The sequence below is a fragment of the Gallinula chloropus genome, assembly GCF_964237585.1.
Source record: "Gallinula chloropus genome assembly, chromosome: 23".
NCBI lineage: Eukaryota > Metazoa > Chordata > Aves > Gruiformes > Rallidae > Gallinula > Gallinula chloropus.
The window spans coordinates 8,466,169-8,488,104 of NC_140108.1; the positions used below are offsets into that span (position 1 = coordinate 8,466,169).

General features: G+C 49.9%; 2 protein-coding genes across 2 annotated transcripts in view; both read left to right on the plus strand.

The window, feature by feature from the left end:
- The window catches only part of MIB2 (MIB E3 ubiquitin protein ligase 2), a 44,671-nt gene extending 41,415 nt beyond the window's left edge, over positions 1-3,256 (plus strand). The window contains exons 20-21 of the mRNA XM_084274509.1: positions 281-346; positions 2,090-3,256. Of these exons, the coding sequence (XP_084130635.1) occupies positions 281-346; positions 2,090-2,331 (308 nt within the window). The 3' untranslated portion in view covers positions 2,332-3,256. The remainder of the gene's footprint in view (positions 1-280; positions 347-2,089) is intronic.
- Positions 3,257-11,405: 8,149 nt separating this feature from the next.
- Positions 11,406-21,920, plus strand: MMP23B (matrix metallopeptidase 23B; the record flags this gene model as incomplete). Its single annotated transcript, XM_084274504.1, has 8 exons — positions 11,406-11,561; positions 13,577-13,722; positions 16,172-16,311; positions 17,917-18,084; positions 19,576-19,740; positions 19,866-19,976; positions 20,963-21,089; positions 21,746-21,920. The coding sequence occupies 8 exons, from the start codon at positions 11,406-11,408 to the stop codon at positions 21,918-21,920; spliced, it is 1,188 nt and encodes a 395-aa protein (XP_084130630.1).
- Between the last annotated feature and the right edge of the window lie 16 nt (positions 21,921-21,936).

Below are 21,936 nucleotides of genomic sequence, written 5' to 3' on the forward strand. Positions count from 1 at the left end.
AGGACTGTTTCCATCCAGTCCTTTGTGCACCAGTTCCAGTAGCACAGAGCTCTGAGGACTTGTGTTGTATTTGCTACTGGTTGAGGAAAGAATAAAGCAGAAGACTGGGGTATAGCTGAAAAAGAAGGCATTGCCTTTACCTCCAACCCAAAACAATCTCTTCATCATCCAGGCAGGTCTCAGGTTGTTCAGAGCTGACATTCTTGAGTCTTTTACCTTCCTTTTGATTCTGACATCAGTGGGCTTCGTTGTAATCTCTTTCTTGTGTCATTTGTGGTAGAATGTTCCAGGAGAATGAAGAAGTGCATCAAATGTCAAGTGACGATAACAAAAAAACTGAAACAAGGTGAGTTTGCTGTTCCTGCTGTTAAGTGCTGTGGGAAGGGCTCTGTGCAGTGTTAGGTTAAGCAGCAGCAATGATTTTCAGTGAAATAAGCATAAGAGAGAGTTGGGGTTGTTTGGTGGTGGTGGTTGAGGTTTGGGGAGGAGGGAGAGGAGCAGGGGTGTGCCTGTGGTGTTGCCCACCTTCAGAAAAGAAAAGGTAGATTCTCATGGGTCAAGCTTATAGGTAGGACATTAGAGGAAGCTTGCCTAGGGCCTGGCTTCTTTTTGTGCAAATAACAGGTTCTCTGTCTGCCAGTATCCACAGGCAGTGGTTTAACAGCTAAAATTACATCTTGTGAAAGCCTTGCTTCTCCCCTGGCTGAAATGACGGTGCCTGTGCCGGGCTGGCATTAGCCAGCGATCCAGGAATCACTGAGCAGGATTGCTTTGAGAAAGCTCTTCAGCCCACTTTGAGACAGCTTTGTCTTCTGTCCACATTACTCAGCATCCAGAATTGGCAATGTTACGTGTCTCAGCAAGCTCATAGCAGGTTTGCACGTGCCTTGGCACTGATGCAGGTTGCCCAGTGAAGCAGTTGTCAGATTGATGCCTTTCTAGTGGAGATCTCTCTTAGGACATGCCCACATTACAATGAATCACATGTCCTGGTGCTCATAGAGTAGTGCTGTGGACTCCTTTGCTGCAGGCTGGAGTCTTGTGACTTGATGCCTGGACAAAAAGCAGAGGTGAACCAAGATCTGTCACACAGCATTGGACAAAGTCCTCTTTGGAGCTCCATCGTGCTAAAACAAAAGCAAGTTACCTGATAGTAGGCAGGAGCATTTGTCTTTGCTACAGGCTGGCAACAAAAGGGTGATGAGGATTCCAAGGGAGACATTTGCATCAAATTTCCACTGGAGGGGGAGCACCAAGGTCCTTAAGAATATCAACAGGATTTCCCCATCAGTGATGCCTTCAGTGTTTGCCTTATATAAGCTCCCCATCTCCAAACTTGCTTCACTTATATGTATTTGAAATAACTTCTTGCACCATGGAAGTGCAACTAATTGCAGAACATTGGGGAAAGGGGTGTCTGTCTTGAAGTGTAAAGCTGCTAATCACATATTGAGGAGCAGAAGAGGAATCTTGGCTGCATTAAGCTGAAACCAGGAGTCGTCTATTTACCTAAGCTGGCAGCTGCCCAGGATTTGGGGTTCTTCCACTTCATAGAGTTGACTAAATGACTCTGTGTAGCTTCATGCATGGAAAAGTCAACAAAAGTGACGTCAGAGTATTTCTTCTTGTTTTACTGTGTGTGTCCTGAAAGACTTAACCCGAAATTTGCACCCCAAATGCCAACAGGAGGTTGAGAGAAGCTGGTACTGGTGTGAGGGTTCCCAGACTGGTATGGCAGAGCATGGCAACCAGCTCGGCATGTTTTTACATGAAGATAGCAGCAGCCTGCCCAGTGCAGACAGGGCATTTCAGACAAAAATGTTTTCCCCCTTTTAAAAACACCAAACAAATGACCTCAAATAAACACACATGCCAGCTGAGCAACTAAACAGAGGAGAGCAACACTGGCCAGTCTGTAAAAAGCATCATCTCAGGCTTTTTATGTGAGGAGTCCCCGGATAAGGCTAAGGGAAGAGAGTGGTCTCTGAACTAATTGCTGCTCTTGAGGGGCAGAGTCTAATTGAGAGAGATATCACATGAGGCAGAGGGCTCTGGTGACTAACTCTCTTCCTGCTCTCCACCCCTGCAGACAGCACTGAGGTGGAGTGCAGCCCAAGCTCTGAATCCACAGATCAGAGGAAGCTCATGGAGGACCTGCAGAACCGCTACCGGCAGATGGAAGAGCGCATCACCTGCCCCATTTGCATCGATGACCAAATCAAACTGATCTTCCAGTGTGGACATGGCTCGTGCTCAGACTGCAGCACAGCCCTCACCGTGTGTCCCATCTGCCGGCAGGTTATCCGGGACAGGATTCAGATCTTTGTCTAAGGACACGCTTCCTTCCCTCCCATTCCCACCTCCCTCCTTTACTTCCTTTTTGTTTGCATTTTAGAGGAGAAGTGCTAGTCAGGCTGATGTGTTTGGCTACCTGCAAAGCCATCCTGAAAGACAGGGAAGCGAGTAACTGATGTGACTTGGGTGGAGGTGGAGGGAGTCCCCTCTGCATAGTGTCATAAGGCCCAGGAGCAGTGCTTGAGGGCAGGCAGCCCCCTCGCTCTGCTGCTGATCCAGCAGAAGGACCTGAAGTGCAGAACACTCGCCTTGCTGTCTACTGAAGGCAGAAAAGACTTTCAGGCTTCTGTATGCACGTGTTTTCAATGGCATCCAACGCCAGCGCCTGCGTCGTGGCTGATACCCGGCGGTGCCACATCTGCAGCCTTGCACTGCTCTGAAAGGAGATGCTGCAGGAGGATACACCTTATGCCTTGGCAGGCAACAGCAAAGCGTGTGCTTGTGCTTCCCCTGAGGAGATACCAGAGATCAGCCGTGGCGTCGGTTCTCCCAGGTGCCTGTCAGCGGTGGGGAGGTAACGTCCTAAGACAGCACACTCTGGACAAGTACATAGGGGCTCAGTGAGAACTTGGACTGACAGAGGCAAAGCTGGACGTAAGGAGATCCTCAAGACAGAGTGTGTGCCTTAGAGATAACGTAGTGAACACTGATTGGAGAAAATGTCGTTACAACAAATATTTCTGACCTCTAAGGGACACTCTTCTTCCATTATGTTTTTTTTTTGGCACAACCATGTGTTCAGAGACTCCTGAGCTTTCTACCCATAATGCCAAAGGCAGGTGTTAAATACTCCAATCAAAGTGTAAAGAAAATAAATAGTAATAACTAAGACCTGAGGAAAAGGGATTTCATTTCTGTTCCTTTGTTTTGCAGCAAAACTTAATAAAATCTATATTTTCCTGAGCATTACAATGAATGTACAAACAGTAGCTGAAATACAGATCCAGCTGTGTCGTGTACTCCAGCTGTTCTGACTGAAGAAATACCATCCACTGAGTCCGTCCTGTGAAGTAACTGTTGGTGGGAGTGGCAGCCTGTGGGGCTGGTGTGCCGTGCCGGCGTGTGGTGTGTACTGTAACAGCACAGTCACACAGCAGCATACTCTGTTACATGCTGCAAGCAGTATTTAAAGCAAACAAAAATCCTCTGTTCCTCTACTACCTTTGTTGTGTTAGCAAAGAGGCAGCAAATCTTCTGAAGAGATTTTTAACTTGATCTGGGTAGTTACAGGATTTATTACCTCTCCATAATCCCTCGGTGTCGGGAGAGTCTTACCTCACAGCCTCTGGCTCCTGGAGATAGTCTTTGTCAAAATATTCTCTTGTGGCTGTTACAGCTTCAGTGGATTTTTTTGGAGCTATGAGAGTAAATCAGGTTTAACCCCTAAATTACTTGGGTTGGATTTAACACACACACAACCTAAAGCTGATAAAAATCAGAGGTGTGGGTACTTGTTTACTTACTCCCCCCACCTTCATGTCAGTGTAAATTCCTTTGGAATACACCAGACTGTTTCCCACCCTGTTTGCTGTGTCGTGGTGCAGCAGCAGGAAGGCACCATAACAGTTATTTGGTAGCAGTTTTTTTCCTTTGACTCTGTTTCTTGAAGTGCAAGGGTGACAGAGAGGCTAGGTCTTCCCAGACTGCAGTTTAGAAGGATGGATTTCCCTGTTGGTGTTTAATAGATACTATCCTGTGGCCTGAAGTATTTGTCTTTATTTTATATCAAAACTTCCAGGAAGCAGAGCCTGCTGTCAAACAGCACAAGGCTGAGCCATCCTCGTAGCTCAAGAGCTCCTTTAACCACTACTCAGTGCAAGTTGGATCATTGTCTGGACTGTGTGTTACCCCAGTGCTGTGTGAAGCAGTTTCTGCAATACACAGGCCCCTCCATCACATCCAAAAGCTGTTTTCTGGAGGTTGGTGTCCCTGCCTGTGGCAGGGGGTTGGAACTCTCTGATCCTTGGGGTCCTTTCCAGCCCAGACCAGTCTATGATTCCATGCTATGTGTATTAAATCTCTGTGTGTTGGTGGCCCTCAGGGAAGAGGGGACAGAGTTGGCCAACTGGTTGGTCTTTGTGGTGTTCTCCTCATCCCTTATGCTGAAGGTGTTTGTTTATTCAGGGAAAAACAACAGGGAGCATCTGTTTCACTTTTTTTCCTCATTTCTTTGGACACCAAATGAAGAGAGGCTTCCAAGTGAGTATTCTCCCTAAAGGAAAAAAACTTGTAGGAAGACTGCAGCCTTCAACTTCCAAGCTGTGCAGCTGTTGCAGCAAATGGCTCTTTATTTTCTTCTTTTTGTTATCTTTTTCCTGGCTAATGAAAAGAGGTTTTGTAGGGCAAGAAGAGTTCCCCTCTGTTTTATGGTTTAGTTTTTTTCAAATGCAAGCTCCATTTCAAGATCATCTGATCTTGTTTTCATATCTGAAATTCATCGTGTGGCCAAGTTAGAGATGGAACATTGCACAGCTCATATACCTGCTTAAGAATAACAGCAATGGGTGGTAAGCATCACTTTTGGGTTTGAGTCTCCTCTCATTTCCCTGTTTCTGCTGTGATGGCTTTTGAGGAGCTAGAGTTGAGCTGTTAAGCACTGTTTTGACCCTCTTGTTTTCCTAGTGAGAAGAAGGGAATTGCTGCACCACAACAGAGAAGAAAGAAGATGGTCCGTGGAGCCGCGGGAAGAAGCAGTGACAGGAGGCAAGCAGATACCTGTATGTGCTGGGTGTGGTTTTGGGAAGCTCAGATCTGTTGGATTCTGAGGCTTTGGAGGTGTGAGGAAGGTTCTGCTGGTTGCTCTCTCCTGGTAAGCCTGCTTACATGGAGGGCCGGATCAGAGAGGCTTGGGTGATTGGGTGACACGCTGGGTGGAGTGGTTAGCTCGGTGTGCTGCGTAGTTCATCTAGTTCACATGTAATCTCTCTGTGCTCGGCCTGTCCAGCAGTTGCTTTGCCCCAGTCCAGGCTTGAACTTGAAGTATGGGAAGAAAAAGGTAACTAGTGAGCAGGAAAAGAGCCAAGAGCCCAGCTTGAGACCAGGAGGTGCATTACATTGAGTTAGAGAGTATGAGAGAGGAAAGGGGACAAAATGGCAAGACATTCTTCCCCTTCCTCCTCTTGCTGCCAGCTGGTGTTCTGGCTGGTTAGAGGGACAGTGAGGAGATTTGGAGCAGCAGGCAAATGTGCCTTTAAAGACAAAAGACAAAGATTGTGGCTTAATCAGTGGGTAACTTTCTGCTTGATGCTTATTACTACAAATGAGACTGACAGGTCTTCTGCAAACGAGCTGGGAGCTCCTTGTGCTCTGTGTTTGCAGTTCTGTCCCTTGCAGCTGTGTACAGCAAGGGGTTTGAAAGGGAGAGACCTTGCTGAGCCTTCCTGGGGTAAAAACTGGTAAGACAGCAGTTCATCTCATCTTTGGAACCTTTAGAAATGTGGCCAAGACTTGGCATGTGACAGACAGCACAAGACTGGGGGAATGAAGAGAGGGAGAGGACTTGTCAGGAGCCAGAGCCAGGAACAGAACCCATCCCTCCTTCAGTTAGGTTCTCTCTAGTCCATGCTGCTCCCAGCAATCAAGGAGGGCTGGTCCATCCACAAATGGATGACAGATGGTTAATACAGCCCACCAAGGAGGGACAACAAAGATAACCCCACGTAAGGAAGCAATTCTTACTCTGTGTGGATGTGCTTTATCATCTGCATACTGAGTAACAATTCCCCCTCACTTCACCCCAGAAATCCTGCTCCCTACGTGGCCATGAGCGGGCTGCTGTGCTGCTGACCAGGGTCAGGACGTGTCTCTCTGGTAACAGGAGGTCAGGCTAGTACAGGCACTTCAGTGAGCTGCAGCTCCAAATTGACAGTTAAGCAAAATATTCCAGTTTGTTTGCCAGCTGGAGCAAGCCCCTGTTTCCAGCTCATTTGCTATCCGGCAGACCATGGATTTTTCTAGGAACATCAGCAGATACTGATCACGAGGGGCTGCCTGATCGAAAGTGGGAGAATGTTTGGGGGCTGAAGGAACAGTCTTACTCTCCCCATCCCTGTGGAATGTTGCTCTCTGCTATGGCAGATACAATCCCTTTCAGTCCCTGACCCATTGAGAAGCTCCAAGCTTTAACCACCAGTCCCACAGGAACCACACAAGAATGTGGAGGGGTTTTTTTCCCCCCCAGGTTGTGAGAGACAGGGATAAACATGTAAGTGCTTTTTCAATCCGAGCTATATGAGGATCTGTTAATTCTTTTCACATGGGCCACCAGAGAGCCAACAATATGTAGTAAATCATTCTAGCTGGGTGCACCCCCCACCAGCCCTCTGCCTGTGGCCTGGGTTTGGGCTGCTGCCCTAGAGATGAAACGCTGATGCTCATGCCTGGAGCCATCAGACATGATGGGACATTAGATCCTTCTGTCCCTCTCTTCCCTGTCTCCACATCGAACTCCCAGTTCACGACAAGAGAAGCTACAGAGAGGGGTTTGTTCCAGGGCTGAATAATACCTGCTTCATCCATGAATAAATAAGAGGTTCCATGAGAGATGAGATGCATTTGGGGTATTTGGCTGCGATTTTAGCACTAAGGATGGTTGTCTGCGTGGCACCTCTTAGCAGGGGGATAGATAAGTTGTAATATCAGCTGGGGGACTTGAGGGCAGTGGTGCCATGTGCCTCCTGGCCCTGGGCGAGCTGGCCTCCAAAAGCAGCAAGTCTAACAGAGAGAGTCATTCAGAAATGGTGCTGCCAGTAGCTGTAAGCGTTCAGGGCGCTGAGAGAAGGGGAGGAGAGAAATGTTAAGAACAATCACATCACGTGAGTTTATTTCTGAGCTAAACCTCGCCCTGGGGAACGGAGCCGTGTGTGGTGCTCTCCGTAACCCCCAGTGAGTTTTCACACGTCATCCATTCCCTCTGAGAGTCATTCAGAGCCTGTGACCTTTATGGCATGTGGAGATCTCGCTCTGTGCATCCCTGACGTTGCTTACAAAGTCCCAGCACCCTACACCCGATAGCCAGGGCCCAGCCCCTGCTGCTAACAGTGTGAAGACAAAGCAGTGTCAGCCCTGTACCCTGCCTCGCTGTCCTGCTCCTCAGGACACCAGATGGGTTCCCTCACAGCGTCATGTGTTCCAGACGCTCTGTGCAAACCAAAGCCAGGAATCTTTTTCTGTCCAAATATAGTCAGGATGACAGTTCTTGCCTGTAGTCCAAACCAAATATCTGCACTTGAGAACCTGAGAGCTATAAAATCCATCAGAACTCTGAAGTCACAGCAGCTTTCTCTGTGCTTGTATAAAAGCAGGGTTGTGGGGGCTCGGGCTGCCTGATGCGGCAGGAGAGCCTTGTCACCTCTTGCAAAAGACAGAGGGGAAGCATCAGAGTGCTGAGTAACTCCTCCATGGCCCTGGGCTCCCAGCAAGGAGTCTGGGGAGTTGTCAGAAGCATTTGGAAGAGACTTAAATCCTGACAAGTGCAGATTTGAGGCCGCTGATGGCTGTGTCTGAGAGTCCTTTAAAGCACAAGTCTCTCTTGGGAAAGCCAGGATATTCTAAACCAGGGGCAGGGAACGGGGTGAAATGTCAACAGATGTGCACTATGGTCCTAATAATCCTCAAAATATCTCCAGAAGAGGGCTGAGCCTGAAATTTAACAGCCATGGTATTCATGAACTACGGATAAACCCAAGATTTTGCCTTACCAGCAGCAGCAGCCCTGAGGATCCTGGCCAGAGCTCCTGCCCCAAGGAACCCAGATGCAGGGTGACCATCAGAAGTGGGGTTACACGCACAGCAGTGAGTTTGTGTCTCCTTTAGCTCCACAACCTGTATCTGTAATTCCTCCACAGAAGAGCTTCCCTCATCTGCCTCTCATTGCCACAAGAACTGAGATTTGTCTTGGCCTTGCTGCTGAGCTGGTTTCTCAGCAAATACTTGGCTCCAGTTGTAGGAGTTGTGAGGGTGTTCTGCAGCCAGCGGTTTGGTGAGGTTGGATGCACAAGCTGCCTTTCCCTGTGCATGGGCACAGCGTGGTCTGGGCTTGTGGGGGGAAAGCAAACTGTGTGCTTCTAGAGAAACCTCTCCCTCACTTCTGAGCCATCAAGGTGTAACCTGCTTGCTACCTTGAGGGAGAAGCAGGATCCTGAATGGCAGGGACGTCAGGAATCATCTCTGCAGCTAAAGATTCCCATTTTCCACCCGCCACGTGGCACCGAAGATAAATGACTAATATACAGTGTGGTCCCTTTCCCACTCAGAATGCTTCAGGAACTTGTGGAAAAGGGCTTGGCTGTGCTAACCTTGAGTAGCTACTCCAAGAAGGATTTGGAAACAGGGAGCTCAAGAATATGCTTTTACTAAAGCTCTAGTGCTAACTTGGGTCTGAACCGAGATGTAGGTTACTAAAACTTTTACTTTCTCTACCTAGGGCTGAGGGAAACTTCATTCCCTGGGGCTGTGTGATTGGCTTCTCCACCTCCCCTTTAACACTCAGGTTTGGGTAGTGACCTTCAGGAAGTCAGGCAGTAGCTGCTGGGAAGAGTTCAGGTTCCTGCTCTGCAAGATTCTGTGCTCAGCCTCAGGTAAGTCTTCTCATCACCCTGTAAGGTGCCTTTGGCTGCTGTGAGAGACTGTGAGATGCTCAGATACTCAGCCAGAGGACAGAGGGTATGTAACAAGTTAGAGTCTTTCCCACAGGCTGCTGACTCTTAGGGCCATATGAAAGGCGGATGCACTTCATGCTCTTACACAGCTCCAGGACTGAAACTCAGTGTTCTTCCAGCACTGTGTTTGCTGGCTGTGTTTGTCTTTCAAGCCAGCGCTGCTTTAGAGGAGAGGAGCTCTTGGCTGGAGTTTTTGAGCCCCATTCCAAGGCAGGTTTTTACTTCAAGGCTCCCTTTGCAATCAGGCTTCCTGAAGATGTGTTCTCTTTACACATATTCTCAGAAACTTGTTTAGGGGGATTGAGATGGTGTTTGGGAGTACCAGGGGTTGTGGTACCAGGTACGTACTTCGTGCCGTGGTCCACAGCTGAAACCACTGATGTGGTATGTTTGCACCACCCTGGAGCTGCAAACGAAGCACTTCACCAGAGAGCTCAGACACTCCTGTGTCCTCCTGCCAACTGTGCTACTGGGGAAGAGGTAACTGTCCCTCGGAGGTCGAGATGAGATGAGCCAAGATCTCTGGCTGCTGCAGCTGAGTGCTTTAGCCCACAGGATGAGTGCCCTGATCCCTTTGCTCTTTCTCTTCCTCCTCATTGCAGCTTTCCTTTATAGCTACATCCATAACTTCCTTCCGTGTTATTCCTTATCTTGTTCTTCTCTTGGTACCCAAACAATCTCTGCAAAAAGTGTGGGCTTTCTCCTGAGGGCAGCTTGGGGAAAACTGAGAAAAAAAATTCTGTGTGAAATTGTAACAGGTTTGCTGGTCATATTTACCCTGAGCCCTTTAAAAGCCCCAGGCCAGCTTTAGTCTGAAGGTATGTGAACCTTCTAAAATGCCATGAGCTTAGTTATGAACTAGGGAAAATATTGAATTTGCACCATTTTTTCACTATTAAAAGTGTGAGAAGTTTCTGAAATCTTTCAAATGCTTCAGATAATTCCCTAGGAATCACCTCCCCTATGGAGAGAGGCTGAGGGAGCTGGGCTGGGTCAGCCTGGAGAAGAGAAGGCTGTGGGGGGACCTCACTGCAGCCCCCCAGTCCCTGAAGGGAGCAGAGGAACAGGAGGGGAATGGGCTTGTTAAAGGGCAGAGACTGGCAGGACAAGGGGGATGGAGTGAAGCTGGAGGAAGAAAGGGTTTAGATGAGATATTAGGGGGAAGTTCTTTCCAGAGAGAGTGGTGAGGGGCTGGAAGGGGCTGCCCAGAGAGGGGGTGGGTGCCCCATCCCTGGGGGTGTTCAAGGCCAGGTTGGATGGGGCCCTGGGCAACCTTGTGTAGCTCCAGGCCTGGAGGTTGGTGTCCCTGCCTGTGGCAGGGGGTTGGAGCTCTGTGATCCCTGGGGTCCCTTCCAACCCAGACCAGTCTATGATTCTGTGATGAATGTCTTCTACTGCCTGGCAACAGAACTGCCCCCCTGCCATGTGCCTGTGAAACTTGGAGGTTACAGAGCTCCCCTCCCTCTGGCCAGAGCTGTTCATCCCTAGGACACCCCACAGCAGCAGTGCTGGGTGACTGGACAATAATCCCTGGAAAACCCAAGAAGTTCTGAGTAAGCCTCCAACAAGCCCTGAGCTGAGTTCCTGTCGCAGCCTGGAGATGCCTCAAGGAACCATATGGCTTCAGACAACCACATTGCTGCTCACAGCCGGGCTTTTGGACACACTCAAGCAGAGGCACTGAATCAGTGGGGTCTGAAAGCTCTTGGCTTTCCAGTCAGCTCAGTGACCCCAACTGGGCAGCTCCCGAGGACACGGGACATTTCCCAGGTCGCTTGACAAGTTTCATGGAAGAGGGGAGTTGATGTTTACTTATATCTGAGTCTGTAAACTCCCTGACCAGAACTTCCTAAGCAGAGAAGCCCTGCCTGCTCTCTCACAGCATCTCATTACTCATCCTGCTCCCCAAGACAGCCCCTGACAAATGACAGCTCTTCTAGCATTAAGCATCCCTAATGAAACATTCCAGGGCTGTGATGTTGGCTTCTGGATTCCTTTCTCTGCCCCCTCCCCCAATTTTTTCATTACATAAAGCTGACAACTGCAGATTTGTCCCCTCTTGCTTAGAGTCAGTTAAAGAAAAGAGTTTGAGTCCATCCCAGCTTGTTTCACTTTGCTGCTTTTCCTCTCTCAGCTGCAGTAACATGATGCCGCTTGGCAGAGGCTGAGAGAATCTCTGGCACGGTGGAAGGAGGCTTAATGTAAAGTCTGCATTTTTTTAATTTTTAGAGCTTTTTGGAAACTCCAGTGGCTCTGCACAACCTTGGCAGTGGCTGCAGGGCTCCACACAAATGCTCCAAAGCCATCTGTGAGAGAAAGGATTACCGATGGGTGCCGTGAAGGGGACGTCTTAGTGTCTGTCTGAGCATCTCAGAAGGGCTAAAGAACGACATGGAGCAAGGAGGAGGAGGGAAGAGCTTCCCCTTGGGTGACAAGAGAAGGAGCAATGGCTGTAGAACCGTTCTGGGATTTTTATGCCTGTTCCCCATGGTGGCTTTCCTGGCTGTTGGGGGAGATCCACCTGGAGCTGCCATCCTAAAACCCCAGGTAGGGGAAAGGATCTGATTCTGGAATGATTGAAGGGGGGGTGGGGATGTGGAATGTGTGTGTATGTGAAATCTCCTGGGACAAATTCAGGCAGTGAGCTGTACGATGGGTAGGGAATGGTTAAGGCAGCAGGATCTGTTTATGGCTGGCTGAGCCCCTTTTTGGAAAGGATCAGAGAAGGATCCTTAGCTGCATCCCAGTAGAATCAGGCTTGGGAGAGGTGTGTGCAGCTTGCAGCCAGCCAGACAATGAGCGCACAAAAGATTTGGGGTGTTTCCCCTCAGAGCCTTGGCTGTTCTGAGTACCTCTGCTTCCAGCTTCCAGCCTGGGATGATGTGGCAGGCTTATGTCCTCATTCCCACAGCAGCTGAGCTCTCCTAGGAGCTCCTGGTGTACAAGCTAAACTGGGACTTAACGCTGGACCTATTACCTGATACTAACTGCCTTTCAAGGTGCATCGATTAGTAAGATACTCTGGGAGTGGCTGGTGTTCAGGGGGACTGTAGCAAGGCTCAGGGACTCAGAACCTGACCTTTTATATATATATATACACATATATATTAAAAAACCTTACTGTAAGTCTCTCACCATCTCCTGCTGTTTGTGTGGTTGAAGATCCCAGCAGCAGCACCCCGTTTGCATCCCATGCTCAGGGCTGTCATTAATTATTAACTAAGTGATGAAGTTTCATTACCATTTAATTTACGAGAGGGGAAGGTGTGATTAGGAGAGAGGGGAACAAGTTACCTTCATTACGACTCAACAGAGTCAACTGATGGGGGTCTGACTGCCCAGGGTGAGCAGTGTAGAGCGGGGATGTTGACTGGTGTCTGCCTTGTTGGTGTCTGTTGTGGTTGGTGAGGGTGTTGAAGCATGTGTCCTTCCAGCACCTTCCAAGCTTTTGGAACATTTGAGTCTTGAACCCACAGTGGAATGGGTTTCCTCCTGGACCTCTTCTCCAGTTGTGGATATTCCCATGGTCGTGGGGTTTTTGGCATCCAGACAGATCTTTGGATCTAAATGATACCGGGAGATTTTTAACGAGGTCATTCCATTTCTGTCAGAGTCCTTCAGCTGAGCCACATCCTATGTGTGGTACCCACCCAGCCCCAATTCACCTTGCAACACATACTTAATTCAAAGCATCCTATTGCACCAGTGGTCAGTAGGACAGAGCTTAGAGTAGAGCAGAGACTGAGCAGAGTGTTTGGGGGAGAGAGCTTGATCCTCTGCACCTCTCCATCTGGTGAGTGGTCAGGTGCAGGTTTTGGTGGTCACTGTCAGGCTGTACTTTGGTTGTATTTTCAGGATAAGTCACAGGGGACATGGATGTTTGTTGTTCCCTTTTGCTCCCCTAAGGACTAAAAGGCTTTTACAGATGTGTCACTACATGGGATGTCTTTTACTGCACGATGACTTGAGATGTGCTCCAGGGTTTCCAGGGCCTCTCTTTCCTTTGAAGGGATTTCAGCTTTCTAAAGAGCTCTCTGCACAAAGCATTGCCTGTTTTACTCATTTGACCAGTGTTTCATTTCTTCTGTGGTGAGGCTGGAGAGCATTAGGAAAGTGAAAAGGAAATGAACACTTTCCAGGAAGAGCTGCAGCCCTCGTTGTGGCCAGAATCCTCCTGAGGCCTCGTTTCTGCTCCCTCTGTACCTCACCCCAGGAGAGTGGAGCCCCCGCAGTGCCCTGCGACAGCCCTATAAGGCAGCTCAGGGCACCCGCAGCACTGAGCCCCTGTGATCCCTTCCTTTCCTTGTCTGATCCAGGACATGCCCCAAGAACTCCTGGCAGCATAACCCCTCTTCTGCCCCATCTGGTTTTGGCAGCACACTTGGAGCAGGCGTACTTTGCAAAGCACCGGCGGGCCAGCGCACCAGTCCTGTCTCCTGGCCACCCGTAAGGGGGTTCCAGCTGTGCTCCCCAGCCTCCCAAAAGCCCCACACCTGGTAACCTTTCTTGTACACTGCTCAGTCCTCTCCCCTCTCCTTCAACCTCCTGCTTTGTCTTTTAAGGAAGATGCCCCATCACCTGGTCTCCGTGGAGTGAGTGCCTCTGCGTCGCACCGCGCAGCGTTCCCACCTCGGCCTCCGGCACGGAGAAAACGATACACGATCACTCCAGGGCACCTGAAATGGAACCACTTCAACCTGACATACAAGTATGGACTCAGATTAGCCCTAAGAGTCAGTGCCTGCTTCGCACTCCCGGGGTCTGAGGTTTTCCTCCCATGGGTATAGATATAACCATATAAACTGCTGGTCCCTTTGCCTGGGAACAGGTGGCTGCTGGAGCCACTCTGAAGTAGGAGATACCCCAACACTCTTGAGATCCGTGGGGACAGGGTGCTGGGCCACCTTGGTGCTTTAGTCTCCACAGAGATTTCTTTTGCTGTGAAAGGCTGGACCAGAGGATCCTTGGGGTCCTTTCTAACCTGGTGCTCGATGGTTCTATGAAATTCTTCTAGAAATGCTGTACCTCTCACCTCGGCTGGGGATCATGTGAAGCATGTCACAGTGTTAGAAGCTGTTAACACATATGGCTGCATGCTGAGGCTACTTAGAGTAAAACTCAGTTCAGAGGCAGGTTTGTGCTTTGGGCAGACAGGCCCCAGAACACGGGACTCCCCTCAGAAGGTGGTGAAAGCCATCACTGAGGGAGATCGCTGCTGGGAGGTGCTGTGATGCCAGGAGGATGGAGGTCTCTTAGTGCCGAGTGCTTCCAGGAACAACTTTCTCCCTGTTCTCTTTGGGAAAGGATGCCAACTCATAGATGACTAACAATACACAGTAAAAAGCCCTTAGCAGTTCTAGGGTGGGCGAATATTAATCCTTTTGTTTTCAGATGTTTCTGCCCAGGAAAGTGGCTGCCTGGCTTACTGGTTCCCAGCTGGTTTTGTCGCTGCTCAGAACCAGCAGCACCACGCAGCCATGAGGCAGTCTGGTTTTGGTAGGATGGAGCTGTGTGGTACTGGTTCTGCTTCCAACAAGCAGGCTGTGCAAGAGCTGGTGTCATCCTGGGGATTGCCACGTGGAACCGTGTCTCGCTGCTGCCTGGGAGCAGCTCTCTTCCTTACCTGGGCAGTAGTTGAGCACCCCTGGCACTGTGCAGTGTGATGGGCTGTGGGGCAGCACCCTGAAATGATGGGGTTTTCTCCCTGGGAGAATATTAACAGCATTGTTGAATGTCTTTCAGGAGAGCCAGTGCTAGTTCAGACAGAACAAGGCTCAGGGAACCCCCTTGGAAACAGTTCCATAAGCTGAGCACGGGCAGGTAGAATCACATTGTCAGGGAAACCTCAGGCTAGTCCTGGAGGTTTCAGTGAAGAAAGGTCTGTTGTTCGCTCCTGGCTCTGAGTCTGCACCTCCCTGGAGATGCAGGAGCCAAACTCGGGGTTTTTCAACAACTTCATGATTACAAAGGCCCTTTTTATGTGGCTGCTGCTGACTCTGCTGCTCCTGACACGAGTGGCAGGTGGCCTCTGGCAGCAGCAGCAGCAGCGTGAGCTGCAGCTTCTTCTTGTCACTGGGCTGAGGATGCAGTTACAGAGCTGTGGGGTGTCTCAGGCTCCCACCTCTGTTCTTTGGGGAGCTGTTACACCATCAGTCACAGAAGTGGGATCTCACTTGCTTGGTGGCAGCTGCGGTTGTTGTGCTGTTGAGTGGGTGATGCTGCCGTGCTGGGGGGTGTCTGCCTGTGAGACAGAGGAGGAGGGGGTGGCACGAGCCTGGCTCCCCTGAGCTCCATAGAGAACACATCCCCCTTTACACTCATCCCGAACAGGGGAAGCCTCATGATAGTCTTAATTGTCCAGGTTGATACTGGTTAACAGCCTGGCTTGATACGAAACCTTCTGCTCCCTTTAGGATGTGCTGGGACGAGGGGAGAGCAGAAAGAGCATAGCTAAAAAACACCAGAGGGGATAGCAGACTATACACAACTTTTCCCAATTGCTACACTTCAGGCAGTTTCCTGAATGCAGATCTTCTTTTGGGACAAGGTAAGTTCCTAGGAGCCTTCTGTGTGTTCCCATGGTACGAACAGGGGTTCTGCCAGCCCACACCAGTAGCTCTCCCTATAGTTCAGCTCTCTCTCTACCTGTGGCCTAAGCAAAACCCTCTCTTGAGCCTCTCCCAAGCGATGTGAGACCTTTTTCACTTAGTTTGCTATCAACCCTTTGGGTCCCTCTTTCCAAAGCTCTGCCTGAGAGTGTTGTAAATCAGTGTGTGCACATCTGTTGTAGCCTCAGAGTTAGGAATAGGAGCTACCTGGTCTGTGGTTGTCTCCTCTACGTGCAACTTTGTGCAGCAGACTGGGAGATGTTAGGCTAAAAACGGTGGTCTTGTCTAAAATGATGTGCTTGAGGAGGGACATAAGCTGTAGTCCTAGAACACATGTGATTGCAAAGAACATCAGTGCTATTTTAGTCCCTGTGGGGGTTTTATTAAACATTATTTATTATAATCCTAATATCCAGTTCAAGCTGCTCCTGTTTTGAACCCAGCTGAGTTGAATGGAAAGACTGGATTGCCTGATGCAGACTTGAGAGCCTTCAGCTGGTGTTTGGGAAGGGAACAGCACTTTCCTGAAGCTGTTCTGTGTCCCTACAGAATCCTGTCCTTCCCAAGAAACCTCATAAACGCCAGGGACACGCGCAGGGGCCTGGCCGCCGCCTTCCGCATGTGGAGTGAAGTGTCACCCTTCAGCTTCAGAGAAGTGCCCCGCCACGTGGAGAGCGACTTGAAAATAGGTGAGACTGCGGGGGCTGCTGGAGGGGCTGGGCACTGCCTGTCCGTCCCTCAGAGCCACCTGGGGAGCGTCAGTGTGTGAATCCCAGGTGTCTGGGGGAGGACTTGGCCCTTGTTTGCTGCCTGGTCTCAGCAGGGTCTCTTGGACAAGGGCTGGGGCATCCTTTGCCTTTACTTAGGTGGAGAAACTACTTCTGGTTGCTCTAAAGAGATGTTACTATGGTAATTAATGCTTCTGTGAATCTTGGTCAGGGAGAATTAACCCTCAGACCCTGCCCCTGGGACAGGATTTCCTCTGTTCCACTAACTACTGAATAGTGACATGACGTACCCAAGGCCACACAGAGCCAGAGAGCAGGTGACAGACTCCAGCTTGGTTATGGTCTCCCCTTTATTGGCCCTGGCAAAGCACCAGCTTTTCTCTGTCCTCTCCATCCCTCCCTTCCTTCTGTCCCTGTAGTAGTTACACCCTGAGTTTCTCAGGACTAGGAAAGCGTTCGTGCTGCAGCGTTATCTGCTCCAGCTCAACCCCAGATGTAAATTCTTTCCAGGGATTTATGGTCTGTGGGGAATAATTATTTCCTGTGCAGATGGCAGCAATCCTGAGATAACCAGCAGTGACCAGTGTTTCACAACACACTCCTCTCCTGTCGCATGATGCTGCTTACAAGCACATGATCTCCCTTCCCAAGGGCCTGTCCTGGTCCCACATGGGAGCTCCCGCAGACGCAGGAGAGCTGTGCTGCTCTCACGATGCCAGCAAAAGGATGGGGAGCTGCTGTGCCTCCAAGGCTCTTCAGGGCCCCAAAGATGATCAGAGAGCTGGAGCAGCTCCCCTATGGAGAGAGGCCAAGGGAGCTGGGCTGGTTCAGCCTGGAGAAGAGAAGGCTGTGGGGGGACCTCACTGCAGCCTCCCCGTCCCTGAAGGGACCCCAGGAACAGGAGGGGAATCAGCTTGTTAAAGGGCAGAGACTGGCAGGACAAGGGGGCTGGAGTGAAGCTGGAGGAGGGGTGGTTTAAATTAGCTATTAGAGGTAAGTTCTTTGCAGAGAGAGTGGAGAGGGGCTGGAACAGGCTGCCCAGTCCCTGGGGGTGTTCAAGGCCAGGTTGGATGGGGCCCTGGGCAACCTTGTGTAGCTCCAGGCCTGGAGGTTGGTGTCCCTGCCTGTGGCAGGGGGTTAGAGCTCTGGGACCCTTGGGGTCCCTTCCAACCCAGACCAGTCAGTGATTCTATGATTGGTCTTTAAAATGAAACAATTACATCCTGGTGGTACCATCTCACTGGCCATCTTCTCTCTCAAAACAAGTTTACAAGAAGAGCTCAGCATTCCCTTCTGCAAACCAGGCTCAGCTGTGTCTGTGGGATATGGCTCTAAATGCAGGATCATCACAGCTGGATCATCACAGCTGAGCATAGTTTGCAGCCCGTAGGCATCACTCCTGCCAGTTGCTCAGCCTTTCTTCTGTGACTCTGGGGGTTGAAATACACGGGGGACAGCGGAAGAGATTTTTTATTATTTTTTTTTATTACACCACAAGTTTCCCCTGTCCCTGTCCTGGCCAGGCTCGGGCTGGTGGACACCTCACATCTGCTGCTTTTGTCCCAGGCTTCTACTCCATCAATCACACGGACTGCCTGGAGTCCCTCATCCACCACTGCTTCGATGGAACAACAGGGGAACTTGCCCACGCCTTCTTCCCCCCCAACGGGGAAATCCACTTCGATGACCACGAGTATTGGATCCTGGGGCACACGCGGTTCAGCTGGAAAAAAGGTAACCTGTGTTTTGGGGAGCACGTGGCTCCAGCCCCTGTGGGTTTAGAGTTTAGTCCTTGTTCTGGGGGATTTTCCTAGTATGGGGAAGAGACCCCAGGAAGGGTGGTGGTTTCCCGTAGCTTTGGAAGGTGCTGGCCTTGCTGGTGTGGGACAGAAGAAAGGGCTGTGTCTGGTGGTGGTGCCTTTCCATTCCAAATCATTTGCTGGGCTTGCTCAGTAGTCCAACCACACACTCAGTAGTTCCATCACACCCCTGCCCAGGCAGGTGTCTCTCTGCGAGGGGGGTGTTCTTACTTCGACTGGCACGGCTCTTCAGGGGTTCGTGTTCCTGGGTCCACAGTCATTTTTTGGGGTTGTAGCACCTAAAACTGCCTGTGGTACTCCCAGCTTGGTGTTTCCTCCCTGGGTTTTTTTTTTGAAGCTGTACTGGAACTGACTCTAGATTAAACACAGATGGGCCCCGATGGGCCCTGACTGACTAGAAAATTGGGTTCATATGATACGACCAGCTCAGCATTTCTTTTGGAAGGCAGGGATTCTGCTTTTCACCAGATGGACAGCGAGGAGAGGGGATTTTAGGTGACAGAGAGGGACTTTTCCTATCCTTGTTTTCCAAAGCACAGCAACAGATAACAGCTAGGGTCAAAGACCTGGGGGAGGTGACTTCTAAAGCAACAGTATGAGGGTTTATTAAGGCAAACAACCTGCACAGATTACATCTTGTAAAATACTTGGCTTTAAAAAGCTGCCCTTCTTCACTGAGCTCCTGAAGTCTGCTCAGTGCACCAAACTGCAATGTTTGTCAGGGATAATAAAAACTGGAGAGATTATCCAGTAACAAACCAGAGTCCTTCAGTCAGACATGTCAGGGACCACGGGGTTCTCCCAGCTGGTGTTTTTCCACCAGCAGCTGCTAAAACAAACAGAGCCTGGCAAAACTTGAGTCCTAGTGAAGCTGTACTAAGCTTATGGAACAAATAGGGAGTCCTGAGTGCCAGTTCTGCCACTGACTCCAACATGGCCACGTTAACGCCAGTTGTTTAGAGGGGATGGGCATGGGGTGGGTCTGCAGCCAGCCCAGGCACCGTTGTGGAACACTAATAACTCTTCTGACTTCAGAAGGCCAGGGAGCAGCTGAGACAATTAATAGTTGTTCACAGTATTATTCACTGCTGCTCGCTCCAAAGCTGAATTAGCTTTAGTGGCAGAAGGGATGGATAGGGAGAAGAACAAAATCATTGTTCCTCCAGCTCATGTCAGAGAGATTTAGCAAGAGTCTTTAGGCAGAGCACTTCTTCCTGCAGGCCAGCAGTGCTGGTGTTTGGGCAGACGCGTGTGGCAAGAACTGGCCTGTTTACACTCAGACATAAACCCGGGCCAACCTCAGACCAGACCCTCCCAGTGCTAAACTGTTTCCTCTGCTTTTACACCAGGATAGGGAGCTGTACTTCACCACACACCAGCAGCTGGTTTCCCATTTCTCTTCCAGGCGTTTGGCTTACAGACCTGGTACACGTAGCGGCTCATGAAATAGGCCACGCCTTAGGCCTCATGCACTCGCTGAACCCCAACGCCCTCATGCACATCAACGCCACGCTGACTGGCAAGAAGACCATCTCTCAAGATGAAGTCTGGGGAATTCACAGACTTTATGGTAGGGAAGGCAGGGTTGTGCTCTGGGTTCCTCTGTAGAAAGAGCCTTGGCCTAAACGGCAATTTGGTTTTCAGAAGGAACAGCCCTCCCCAGCCCCTCTAACACCTTGTCTCCTCCTGTTTCAGGCTGTAAAGACAGATTATTTATGTGCCCGTCCTGGGCACAAAAAGGTTTCTGTGAGAAACGCAGGAAGTTGATGAAAAAGCACTGTCCATCCACCTGTGACTTCTGCTACGGTACCTGATTTTCTTCTGGGGTCCTTGGTGGGGTTTACAGAGAGAGTGGAGAGGGGCTGGAACAGGCTGCCCAGTCCCTGGGGGTGTTCAAGGCCAGGTTGGCTGGGGCCCTGGGCAACCTTGTGTAGCTCCAGGCCTGGAGGTTGGTGTCCCTGCCTGTGGCAGGGGGTTGGAGCTCTGTGACCCTTGGGGTCCCTCCCAACCCAGCCCAGTCTGTGATTCTATAAAAAAGGGGCTCGGCCCATACTGATGACCTCAGACATCTGAGCTGAGAGCAAGGCTGGGAAAGGGGGGAGCAGCTTTTGTATTTAAACATTTGTGGAGCAGAACATTAAATGGTTCTGTGCTTCTCTAGTTCAACTGAGCCAGTGATTGATGGGGAGCTTCTGAGACCACAAGCACGTGTGTGCCTCAGACAGCTTCCCTTCTGGGCCCACTGAGGAAGTGAGATGCTCTCAGAGCTGAGAGATGCAGTGCAGAGATCCTGATGCAGGGACAGGCCATAAACAAGACAAATGCCATCTCACACACAGCTGGCCTCAAGCTGCTCTGCAGAAAAGGAGATAAAAGTATGTTAAGCACCTTAACCTAGTGTCTCCAGGTAAGGGACTAACTGAGGTCAAGGTACTGCAGCCGTGGAACTAAGCGTTGGCTTAGATACCTACTGACCTTAAGAAGCTGGGCCATACAGACTCTTTCCCTAGTTCAGAGGGATTTTTTTAGACCAGATTAATGCAAAGGGCAGTCAGGTAATTGCTCACCTATATAGTTTCAGGGACTGTTCATACACTGGATGTATGTTCCTCCATCGACATGACGTTGATTTTCATCCATTGCTGTCAGTTTGCATCCCACAGAACTGGGAGACAGGTCCACCCAAGAATTACTCGGTGGGAAGGGAGAACTGAAAACATTGTGGAATGACTCAAGCTTGCCTGTGGATATGCTAACTCCCACCCTTTCTTTCTCCCCCCTTTGGAGGACAGAATTCCCATTTCCAACAGTCCCACCCACCCTGCCCCCCCCAAGGACAAAAACCAAGACTGTTTCTGAAGGCAGGAACGTCACCTTCCGCTGCGGACAGAAGATAATCCACAAAAAAGGCAAAGTTTAGTAAGTGCTCTATCCTTTATTCCAGTCCTTTAGGAGATTTTGCAGCTTACACACCAAAAAGGATGGGGAATGACACAGCAGTGGGAAGATGACTGTGGTTTGTCTTCTGGAACATGTCAGTGTCTCCTGGGGCACCCAGAGGAGCAGGGGGTGGGTGGCTGCCTGCGAGGAGGGAGGGTGGCAGTCGTGTCAGTAACACTGCAAAGCATTAAGTCTGAAAGCAGAGCGATCAGAAATGGAGCTGAGCTGAAAAAGGATAAAGCACAAAGGTGATTTTTACCACCACAGCAACGGCCCTGGCCCATTCTGCAAGAAACCCAACAGTCTTCATTTACCCTTCCAGTCAATACTGGGTTGGCTCTTACTAATGTACAGCCACCTTATTCCTGGAGGTATCTAAAAGGCAGATATGCCCGAATCCATGGGTCAGTTTAGGCCGAGGACCCAAATTCCCTAAGATTCAGGCTCCAGACCTGTTGTAACTGCCATCATCTACCTGAAATACAAAGGAAAACTTAACCCTGTTCTGCCCAAGGCCCAGCTCTGCTGTGTGCTGGCCAAAGCAAAACACACAAGGAGAAAATCAACCCACCAACACGTGCTGTGTTGTACTGGACATGGTGTAGCTTAATTTCTATTATTTCTTTTCCTGACAGCTGGTACAAAGATAAGGAGCTTCTGGAATACTCCTATCCAGGTTACTTATCCTTAAATGAAGATCACATGAGCATCATTGCAAATGCAATTAACGAAGGAACTTACACTTGCATAGTAAAGAAAAAAGAAAGAATCTTGACTACTTACTCCTGGAGAATCAGACTGAAGCACTAACAAGGGCCCTGGGACC